This window comes from Astatotilapia calliptera, unplaced genomic scaffold (genome assembly GCF_900246225.1).
Source record: "Astatotilapia calliptera unplaced genomic scaffold, fAstCal1.2 U_scaffold_1, whole genome shotgun sequence".
NCBI classification, from domain to species: domain Eukaryota; kingdom Metazoa; phylum Chordata; class Actinopteri; order Cichliformes; family Cichlidae; genus Astatotilapia; species Astatotilapia calliptera.
In genome coordinates this window covers 1,275,309-1,287,171 of record NW_020535618.1, presented here as the reverse complement: position 1 = coordinate 1,287,171, position 11,863 = coordinate 1,275,309, and the positions used below count along the sequence as shown (strand labels likewise).

The window sequence follows — 11,863 nt, the reverse complement described above, 5'->3', positions numbered from 1 at the left end:
TGCTTTGCTGAAATTCTTTGCTCTTGTTTTTATCTGATATATTTAACTTTCTTTGGGTTATCATTAGTTACTAATGATAGTAACTAATGGTTATCGTTAGTAACTAATGGTTTTCATTAGTTAGTAATGATAACCATAATTTCTTTGTACACCATTTGTCTGCTTTAAACTGCTCTTCTTCATAGATTCAGTTAAAGCCTGAAAGCTCTTCCCTTTTCACCTCTTCTCTCATTTGTCGTTGACTCCCCTTCAGATCTGCACTTTGAAGATGGGTGTAATCAACATGTGGTGACGTGTAAGAGCTGACAGGCTCCATTCACTGCAGAAACATGTTGTTGAGATCAGAGCTCTGTGTGAGTTTCTCTTCCTTATAACTGAAACTCACACAGTCACTGACACTGAGAGGAGAAATGGCGCAGAAAGGAGTTCAGCTGAACAGAGAAACCTTCTCTTGTTCCATCTGTTTGGATCTACTGAAGGATCCAGTGACTACAGCCTGTGGACACAGCTACTGCAGGAACTGTATTAAACGTTTCTGGGATCAAGAGGACAGGAAGGGAATCCACAGCTGCCCTCAGTGCAGGAAGACTTTCACACCGAGGCCTGTCCTGGAGAAAAACATCGTGTTAGCAGCTTTAGTGGAGCAGCTGAAGAAGAGTGGACTCCAAGCTGCTCCAGCTGATCACTGCTATGCTGGACCTGAAGATGTGGCCTGTGATGTCTGCACTGGGAGGAAGCTGAAAGCCATCAAGTCCTGTTTATCTTGTCCAGCCTCTTACTGTGAGAAACACCTCCAACCTCACTATGATGCAGCTCCATTAAAGAAACACAAGCTGGTGGCCCCCTCCAAGAATCTCCAGGAGAACATCTGCTCTCGTCATGATGAGGTGATGAAGATTTTCTGTCGTACTGATCAGCAGAGTATCTGTTATCTCTGCACAGTGGATGAACATAAAGGCCATGAAACAGTCCCAGCTGCAGCAGAAAGGACTGAGAAGCAGAAGGAGCTCGAGGTGAGACGACTAAACATCCAGCAGAGAATCCAGGAGCGAGAGAAAGATGTGAAGCTGCTTCAACAGGAGGTGGAGGCCATCAATGGCTCTGCTGATAAAGCAGTGGAGGACAGTGAGAAGATGTTCACTGAGCTGATCCGTCTCATCCAGAAAAGAAGCTCTGATGTGAAGCAGCAGGTCAGATCCCAGCAGGAAACTGAAGTGAGTCGAGTCAAAGAGCTTCAGGAGAAGCTGGAGCAGGAGATCGCTGAGCTGAAGAGGAAAGACGGCGAGCTGGAGCAGCTCTCACACACAGAGGATCACAACCAGTTTCTACACAACTACCCCTCACTGTCAGCACTCAGTGAGTCTACACACTCATCCAGCATCAATATTCGTCCTCTGAGCTACTTTGAGGATGTGACAGCAGCTGTGTCAGAGACCAGAGATAAACTACAGGACATCCTGAGAGAGGAATGGACAAACATCTCACTGACAGTCACTGAAGTGGATGTTTTACTGTCACCACCAGAGCCAAAGACCAGAGCTGGATTCTTAAAATATTCACAAGAAATCACACTGGATCCAAACACAGCAAACAGATATCTGCTATTATCTGAGGGGAACAGAAAAATAGAAGTAATGACACAGAAAGTGTCTTATTCTGATCATCCAGACAGATTCGTATATTATTGGCAGGTCCTGAGTAGAGAGAGTCTGACTGGACGTTGTTACTGGGAGGTGGAGTGGAGAGGAAAACTGGTTTATGTAGCAGTTGCATACAAGAATATCAGAAGAGCAGGGCGCTCAGATGAATGCAAATTTGGATACAATGACAAATCTTGGGCATTACGTTGTGAAAAGGACAGATGTAAATTTTTCCACAATAATGTCCAAACTGTCCTCTCAGGTCCTCGGTCCTCCAGAGTAGGAGTGTACCTGGATCACAGAGCAGGTATTCTGTCTTTCTACAGAGTCTCTGAAACCATGACTCTCCTCCACAGAGTCCAGACCACATTCACTCAGCCGCTCTATGCTGGACTTTGGCTTTATGGAGATGGAGACACTGCAAAGTTTATTAAACTGAAGTAGACAGAAGTCATTGCCAGAAAGTTGCTGAAAACATGCTTTAGTTTCCAGTTTCCCTTGTCTCTTGTTCACACAGAGATCACATGTCAGTCGCACTTTATCTTTGCTACTTTGACATCTTATTATTTATTATCTAGTTAATGACTGACTTTGTTTGAGGGGCCCTCCATCTTATGTGTGTTTAGCCTCCATGACTTTAGCTGTTGAGGTTGTCACTGTTCACGATGATTTTCATTCAGCTAAACTGTTGTTCGTGTTCATGAAAATTTAAATTTCTGTGCCAGAAATGCTTTGTGACTAGTCATTGGTTTCATGTTTGAAGAAAAAGCAGGTTCTGTTTTTATAACTATTGTTAACTGTATCATCATTATTCTTACTTTTAATATTAGAAAGGAAGGAAACAGATGCAAGGATGCAGTCATTGTTGATCTACTTTTAGCAAACATCTGCAGCGTTTTTATAAAAGAAGTTCAATCAGGATGTTTCCTTTAATGGGCGATCGTGGCTCAAGAGTTGGGAGTTCGCCTTGTAATCGGAAGGTTGCCGGTTCGAGCCCCGGCTTGGACAGTCTCGGTCGTTGTGTCCTTGGGCAAGACACTTCACCGGTTGCCTACTGGTGGTGGTCAGAGGGCCCGGTGGCGCCAGTGTCCGGCAGCCTCGCCTCTGTCAGTGCGCCCCAGGGTGGCTGTGGCTACAATGTAGCTTGCCATCACCAGTGTGTGAATGGGTGGATGACTGGATATGTAAAGCGCTTTGGGGTCCTTAGGGACTAGTAAAGCGCTATATAAATACAGGCCATTTACCATTTAATAAATGCAGCTTAAGCTTACTTGTAGATACAGTTTGTGGGATAAAAAGGGGATGTTTTTGTCTTTTTGGTCTCATTATTTTAATATGGCACTATTAGTCCATTAGAATCAGATAATCAGCTTTGCATTAAACATGTATTGAAGTTTTTGACCTTACAGTATCTTTTGTATTACAGTGATTGTTATAACTTTAGATTGATCTTTTACTTACAGGTACCAGAATAATAATATGATCTTTCATTGCAGGTGTAACCATGATCATCTTATACATATTTCAGTTTGTTGCTTATTCTAGAGTTGTGCTCAAGTTAATTAAGGGTTAGAAGCTACAGTCAGCGCGATGTCTGGCTGATCTATGGAGGGGAAAAGGCTTCGAGCTTAGAAGGCCGCACGTGCTTACACAGCACTTATACGATGTTATTCTTGGTGATCTTGTGCTCAGTTATGTTTTCTGTTATGTTTTAAGTAGTGGTAGCTGATCAAGCAATATTCATTTAATATTATACACTTGTTTCAGAGCAGTACACACTGATCATCTTAATCAATGTGGAAGTCCTTGTAGCTGCAATGTTATGTCTCAGCAGGGGACAGATGGTTCCAGGAGACGGGGGCAGTCAGCGTCTGCCCTCGGGAAGGAGATAATGTTATTTTCTGTGTTAAATAAAACTGTCAACATCGATTGTATCACACCTGTCACTACGCATGAAGGGGCGTTCTAATACCCTGATTTCATAAAACTATGGAGATGTGTTTTTTGAGATGAGATCTGAGGCTGTCTGCATACAGTGTCCATCTCCCACGTGTGTGATCATTAAAATCATCGTTTGACTTAACCCGGCCGGACCAGTGTTGTTATTGTGGTTTTTCCTCTTGTCTCCATCCCCAATTTTTGAACTCGTAACAAGTTTCACAGTTGGAATTGGTTTATTTTCGTCTCTAATCATGTCTTTAAATATTGATGATTATAATTATTCAGACTATAGATATATTTTGTTATATAAAATATATTAATAAACTTTATGTTGTCCTCACAAGTTGGGAATCTGGAATTGTTTTATTAACAAATATTTGAATCTAAAAGTGTTATGATTTATTAATTTATTTTATTTCATATGTATTTCATTTTTTAAAACCTCTCCACATCTTTCAGAATGGAAACACTGATACAGACAGTTTGCAACTAGCTTGATACTCATGTTTGTGCAAATGTGGAGTCACATGATCACGCTGCTCTAAACCCGTGTAGTCAGTAGATGGTGATGTTGGACTGTGTTTGTCTTTGTGAAGTTAGGATGTACTTAGTTTAACACAGAAATATGTGTACGTGTTTTAGTTTAATTAATTATAACTGTTATATAAACCTACAGACGTGACATGAAACTAAATGTTATTTCTTGTTTTTTATTTCCTCTTCAGAGCAAAGCTCAATGCACACTCACAGATTACAAAGACTGTAAAACCTGTGCTGTGCCCTTCATTACTGTGCTGTGTAAATATCTGAGCCAACGAAATAAATGACTGCACTGCATTTGATTGGCTGCTGCTTGTTCTGATCGACACCCCCAGAAAGACACAATACAAAGAGCTGCAATACGTACCAGTTATCAATATTCTGATTGGCTGACCTCCATTCCTATTGTCTCTGCTTTCAACCACACAAATTCCCTCACCACCCCCCTGTCCCCCTTCAGCTAGAAGTGCAAGTTTTGTACCAGATTTCTCTTAAGAAGAGCTGCAAAAGTCAAAGCACAGTGTGTGAATTTGTGATTTCAGAGGAGGCAGTCAAGCTGTCAGGGCCGAGAGGCCAGCATGAAAGTGAACCCACAAGCAGACTCAAGTCACGGCTGTTTCAACCTCAAGCTGATTTTATTAAATACAGAGATAAAGAGCTGTAAAATGTTACAAGGAGGAAACGTCTGAGAGGCTGGATCCATTGTAACAGAGGAGACCGGTATTATTTCCAGTGCAGGTGAGTTGTATTGCAAGGAGAGTAAAGAAGATTGCTTCCTTGGCAGGCTGGTGAATCTGGGTTTTGGAGGGAGGGAGACCTTCTTTTCTGGACTGATGGATGATTACAGTGAGCAGGAAAGCAGGCCGGTGGGTTTCCAGATTCTCCACAGGAAGGGACGGCTCCTGACAGGTAAGATTGGGATAGGCAGTCGGTCGGAGGGAAGGACCAGTGTCACAAGAAATCCAGATAAGAGCGGAGTTGAGTGGATAATGATCTGTAGGTGCAGGGAACTGGAGCCAAAAAGAAGGCGAAATTAAACAGGGAAACACTTGGAGCAAGTAGAACATGGAGGCCGATTTAAAACTTCACCCACAGGCAGGGCCTGAGTTTTGAAAAGAGTAAGAAAATATTCCCCAAACAACACCAACACTCCGGATCATGACACGAGCACTTGTATTCACTCATCTGAGAGGTTGGAATAACAGAGTTGTGGTTCTAAGTAGTAAAAATAATAGATAAATATGAAATATTTAAAAATTGCAAGTTTGCAGCTCTAAATCTGCCCCAGGGCAGCTGTGGCTACAACTGTAGCTTGCCTCTGTAACGCAATCTGTACTTACGCCAAACCTTTAATGCGTGGAAATCAGGACTGTTGACCTTGGGCAGTTCACTAGGTGTCGGTGTCATCAATTTCACCCCGATGTTTAACCCAGAATCACAGTTTCTCTAAAAATAGGTTACAAGAAATCAAATGTATCCCAAATATCTATATCCTGTCAGAAGCTAGTTTCGTAAAGGAGATTGGTAGTAGCTGCTCCACCACAGGAACAATAAGGCTTCCAGCACACAATGGACACCACACTTACTTAACATAAACACATTTATTAGACACAATTTTAAATAATAAACCCTTCTTTTGTAGTGTCTTTCCACTCAGTGTCATAAGAAAAATAAAATAAATAAATAAATAAAATCAAATATGTATCCTTTAAGGTCCTTTGGCCAAAAGAAAATCACCTGAGCTCAGGGAAAAATAAAGCGCATCGTTGGGGCCCTTTGAATTGTTCCTACCGCTCTGTTGGAACGGTGTAGCATCCAATAATAGCATCCAGAAAAGCAGCAACGACCATCTATTTGCCAGGACGGTTCGGCAGAGTCATCAGATGAGGACTTCCACAAGGCAGTTCATCCAGTAGGATCCAGGGCACCAAAAGGGCAAACAAACCAGCCTACACACAAGTGTGCAGAAGAATTAACTAAAATGTTCATAAGTCTCAGTACCACTGACTCAGTGTCCATGTCACTAATGGCTTATTTAACAGACTTACCATTATAATAATACAGGTTTGTCAAAATAAAAATATAACAGAACATAAATGCTGTTAACAATGCTTATTAATGCTGTTCTCTTAGGCATAACATAATAACACTGTAACTGACCTCGTGTCGGCCGCCATTTTAGGACATTAGCTAGGCTCACTTAACGGCTAGCTTGCTAACAGTCAGCCAATAACACACGTTATACAATATTTAGCCTCTTTCTTAACAACATGACAGCGGTAGATTTGATACCTCGCTGCAGTATAATAAGGCACAAAACATTTCATACGAACATGAGCTGCACGCTAACTCACCAGAGGAGTTCGTGTAATGCTGCGAATGCTGTCGGACTCAGCTCCGCTTCACGTTTGTAACTGCTACAAGACTTTTTCCCGAATTTCCAGCTCGTAGAGGGCACGAGAGCAGCATGCGTATGGAATCAGAACGATGCCACCTTGAAACGAAACCGAAAAATGGATTGAAACCGAAAAAAAATATTGTAACTGAAATAAATGTACTGAAAAATCTTGTATTTAAACCGAAAAAAAAATGATAGTGAAAAACAATTAATTGAAACTGTAATTTTTTTGTTTTCGCTTACAATTTTTTTTTCGGTTTCAATCCACTTTTCGGTTTCAAACCATTTTTCAGTTTCACTCTGCTGGCACTGTTTTGGTGTACGGGGGCGCGCTGGGGGGGCGGGGATTCCGACCCGCATGTATTTGCATATATTATAATGCTGACCAATGACTGGAGAAAACACTGACGACGCGGCTGCGGTCACGGACAAACTCGCACGTGTCTGTTCGGGAATGGCAGATGCAGAGAGGTCCAGCGTTTACATTACCGACTATTTCAAAGTGACAGCCTGAGGTGTTCTTCAGTAAATTGGACTACCGGACAGGAGGACCTGAGGCCCCACCGCATTATTTTTGGTAAATTAAATGTGTTTGTAAGCTAATCCGTAATTTAGGTCCTTAGCTAGCTACCTAAGGACCTAGCTAGCTAAAATGAGCACTCGGCTGTCGGGGAAACTTGTTTTGTAAAGTTCGTTTAGCTACCCCGTGCAGGTGAATGAATTTACCCTGACTAAAGAAATCAAGAGAAACGCACCGGGCTGCTCAGTGACTAACCACGGTACGGTTACTGTACTTTTATTATGAGTATTATACTGTAAGAGCAACAGGCTGGACTCTGCTTCTGCTCCTGTGCAGAGCTGATTATTAAATATGTGCAAACAGCAGCATGTTTTCTGTCGCTTTCCACATGTGGAAGGACATTAACGCCAACTTTTAAATTCCCCTCATTAGTCAATAGCTACGGATTAAATAGCAAAGCCCGATACTTATGTACTGAAACCAACTACTTCCGCTTGTCAGCTTAACTTAAAATGTTACATTTTTCCCCTGATTATTTTTTTTAGCTTTTTTTTTTTTTTTTTTACTGAGTTTGTTACAAATATTCAGGTTAAAAAACTGTCCAAATTATTTTTAATGAATTATGTTCACAAAGTCACATGTTCAGTACTCTGTACAGCTTGCATCCTTTAGGACAAATAATTTGAAACGTTAATATTTCTTGTTCAATACTGAGCTGATAACACCTCTGTATGTTGTGACCAGGATGCAGCAGCAGACTGAACCTCGACTGAAACCTGCTCCATCATCTCATCTTTGCAGATGTCCATTTATAAAGCATCAACAACTCAAAGGTAAACATGATATTAGAAAATGTGTTAGTAAAGCCTTTAAAACAAATAAAAAAAATAAACAGCTGTCGGCAGAACTGTAGGACTGAACAACTTCAGATCCCGAGTGTGTGAGGCCGGAGAAGGATCAGCTGTATTTCAGATTTGAGATAAACTTTATATTTCAGTTTGTGATGATTCTGTTCTGTTTGTGATTACAGGAGCTGTCGTCAGATTCAGACCTCAGCACCACCCGGTGACAGCAGACAGATCATCCTATATCTTCAATCTTTGTAGTAACTCCAAAATTAACTGAAGAAAACAGTACAAAGGTTAAAGTACCACATGTGCTGTCAGTGAAAGCTGCAGCTGTTTTATTGATAAATTTAAAGACAAAAAGTCAAAAGGATTAATCACCCCAGTAACTGTGTCACTATACATTAGCATTAACAGTACCTCAGTTTGGTGTTTCAGAAAACTGCTGATCTCAGACCTGCACAACTTCTGTTTTAAACACTGAATGTACTCAGCTACATGAAGAGCACGTGATGTTTTCTCTGACACAATTAAATAAAACCTGATTAAAAGTCAAAGGTTGTTACTTGTATTTGAACTAAAAACTTGTGATCTGGAATTCTTTCACTGTTTTTTGACAATAGTGTGTTATTTATCATAAAGTAATTCAGAGTCATTCATACCAGAGTAACCAGTGAGCACAACATATATTTAACTTTCTACAGGACTTAAAGCTATTACTATAGCTTATAGCTATTACTTAACTGCACTACTGTATAGTTCTGTGTAAATAATCATTCTGTACATATGATTTTTAATCCTACAACTGTTTATAATTTGCATAGTTCACATTTCTGTATAACTGTATATCTCAGATTTCTGTAGTTTTTCATATTTATATCCTGTTCATATCCTGTACATAGCTTGTACTCACTACAGCCTGTACATACTTATAGTTATAGAATATTCACAACATACTTCATACCGTGTACATTGTAACATACCATAATAGACCCATTTCTGTAATATACTTATATCTATATTATTGCTAATATATATTGTAATATATCTATATCATGGCTAAAGCACTTCTGGATGGATGCAAACTGCATTTCGTTGCCCTGTACCTGTGCATGTGCAATGACAACAAAGTTGAATTCTATTCTATTATATTATGTAAAAGTCCAGACCCTCTGAGGATTATCTGAGTACTTCTAACATTACACAAAGCAAAGGTCTCCATCAGTGTTCATGAAATGCTGGGTTTATCCTTCTTGTGAGGGAGCTGCTGGTGAAGATCACGAGCCCTGCTTGATCCCGGCGATGAGTTTCAGTCTTCCTGGTGTTTCTGAAATGATGCCTCTCACTGTGGGTCAACAGAACTTCTGGCACAGGACAGCTGTAATGAAAGAAATTGAAGTTTTGGAAATGCCCTATATGTGAGAAGCAGATTTTGTATTTACTTTTCTTTTGCCAATCAAGATAACAAAGTATAATTTTCACCATACAATTACTAACCTTGTCATCTCCTGCACTGTCTGTTTTGGGCTCTGGGCTCCTCCTTCCCAGCGCTCATGAGACTGCTTTGATGCACTGTGGTATGAGGTGCTAACCTGTTGACAGTGTTGGGAAGGTTGATTTTAAAATGTATTCCACCAAAGATTATAGAAGTAATGTATTCTGAATACTTTACAACTACATGAATGTGCTATTGCTGTGTGATTTATTACTATTACTGAAGGCTACTCGCCATACCAACACCAACTAGATGTTAAAATCTTAAAATAAATGAGTAACAGTAGGTGGACATTAGGTAAGGCTGCAGCGATCTCGTGTAGAAAACTATTCAGCGCAACAGGTCAGCGGCTCCGAACCGTAGTAAAGGGACCTCTGGCTAATACATCCGGTTCGTGTCGGGCTCATAGCTGAAAACTAGCTTTACTTTGTTGTCTGGGTCAAGTTTGCTAGCGAGAGACAGAGAGAGGAGTTGAAAGGCTGCTTATTGTTTCGGAGGAAAACACGAACATGGTGTACAGTCGAGTCTTAACAGCTTACTTACAGCTGGGCTCGTCAGGCACTCTTCTTGGCTTTAGTGGTTATTATTATATTTACATGCTTCCAGCTCCCGTTTCTGCTCCGTGACAGCTGTACTTTTACTTTTTCTCCCTCCCTCGCTCACAGACACATAACGGGTATGGCAGTCCATTCTCCCTGCAGCACGGACTACACTGCCCATGAGGCTACATTGTTTAGGGCGATGCCTGTAACACTCTGCTATTGCCTTCATATTAAATCATTTTTGTATAATAATTTTTAGAGGCTCTTATTGCGTGTTTTGTTTGAGTTTCCACCGGCGTGGAATTACCAAAAAATAGAGAGACCATAGCCTAACATATGAAACAGGTAAATACCGCCATGTAATCCATTTATTTCAACAAACTAACTGTATTCTCAATATCACCTATTGAACAGTAATTGTAACGGATACATTTACTCATATTTTGTATTTTAAATACGTAACGCCGGTGCATGTATTATGTTACTGCCCAACACTGCCTGTTGAGATCCTGAGATCCGCTCCTAGAACACCGGCCTCCAACTCCTGAAGAGACACGGGTGTCCCTAAATTTAGCAAATATTAGCTTCAGGCTAGCTTGCTACGACGAATAGGCTAATACCAGCATTTTACCACAACTTCACCAGATGTAGCTAAAAAAACTAAACTAATGTCCAGTCCAGTGGGACAGCAGGAAAAGATGACAAAAAATGATTACTTACTTGCGGTTTGGAGGTTCAAGCTGAAATCGAAGCAGCCATTGAAAAACGGGAAGAGAGAAACATGGCAGCTTGGTCAGCACTAGTGGCCTCTATAATGTATGCAAATACATGCGGGCCGGAAACCCCGCCCCCCAGCGCGCCCCCGGACGCCAAAACAGTGCCAGCAGAGTGAAACTGAAAAATGGTTTGAAACTGAAAAATGGTTTGAAAACGGAAAAAAATGGATTGAAACCGAAAAAAAAATTTGTAAGCGAAAACAAAAAAATTACAGTTTCAATTAATTGTTTTTCAATATCAATTTTTTTTTCGGTTTCAATACAAGATTTTTCAGTACATTTATTTCAGTTACAATATTTTTTTTTCGGTTTCAATCCATTTTTCGGTTTCGTTTCAAGGTGGCATCGTTCTGATTCCATACATGCGCCTCATCGGACGAACGGAAGGAAAAACTCTGTAGCTGGACTAGAGAGTGGCTATGCGCACGGCACAGTGGTGCGTTCAGTGACCACAAATAATCAGAAATCCCATACTCAAACAATGATCTGGGTTACACCTCCACCAGTGTGTGAATGTGTGTGTGATTGGGTGGATGACTGGGTGTGTAAAGCGCTTTGGGGTCCTTAGGGACTAGTAAAAGCGCTATACAAATACAGGCCATTTACCATTTAAGTATATTTGTGAAAATATTACTCGTTTGTGAATATTTTTTTCTGTAACTGTTGATGAGGTGTATGATGAGGTGATGAAGATTTTCTGTCGTACTCATCAGCAGAGTATACCGATAATCCACATAGATTTACTTATTTTTATCAGGTCCTGAGTAGAGAGAGCCTGAGTGGACGTTGTTACTGGGAGGTGGAGTGGAGCGGAGAAGGAATTTGTGTTGCAGTTTTATACAAGAATATCAGCAGAAATGGGAAATTAAATGAATGTAGACTTGGATTCAATGCCAAATCTTGGGCATTACGTTGCTACAAAACCTGTTATAAATTTTTCTACAACAGCTTCCAAACTGTCCTCTCAGGTCCTCGGTCCTCCAGAGCAGGAGTGTACCTGGATCACAGAGCAGGTATTCTGTCTTTCTACAGAGTCTCTGAAACCATGACTCTCCTCCACAGAGTCCAGACCACATTCACTCAGCCGCTCTATGCTGGACTTTTTCTTTTATATCATGGAGTCACTGCAGAGTTCACTACACTAAAATAGACAGAAGTCATGGATG

The 11,863-nt window shown here is 40.8% G+C and overlaps 1 protein-coding gene and 1 long non-coding RNA gene across 2 annotated transcripts; one reads left to right on the top strand and one right to left on the bottom strand.

The window, feature by feature from the left end:
* Positions 1–383: 383 nt before the first annotated feature.
* Positions 384–2,621, top strand: LOC113017265 (tripartite motif-containing protein 16-like). The gene is made up of 2 exons (XM_026160437.1): positions 384–903; positions 943–2,621. Exons 1-2 carry the CDS (start codon positions 411–413, stop codon positions 2,082–2,084), a joined length of 1,635 nt encoding a protein of 544 aa, XP_026016222.1. The 5' UTR covers positions 384–410; the 3' UTR covers positions 2,085–2,621.
* Positions 2,622–8,986: 6,365 nt separating this feature from the next.
* LOC113017272 (uncharacterized) lies at positions 8,987–10,707 on the bottom strand. The gene is made up of 3 exons (XR_003271436.1): positions 10,642–10,707; positions 9,382–9,476; positions 8,987–9,262 (listed from the first exon to the last, which is right to left on the bottom strand). It is a non-coding gene; the product is annotated as an uncharacterized LOC113017272 (long non-coding RNA).
* Between the last annotated feature and the right edge of the window lie 1,156 nt (positions 10,708–11,863).

Bases quoted from the DNA above. Each gene is read 5' to 3' on its own strand.
- LOC113017265 (XM_026160437.1), top strand. From the start codon at position 411: ATGGCGCAGAAAGGAGTTCAGCTGAACAGAGAAACCTTCTCTTGTTCC. The intron at 904-942 runs GTCGTACTGATC...ATCTCTGCACAG, and splicing joins TGAGGTGATGAAGATTTTCT to TGGATGAACATAAAGGCCAT.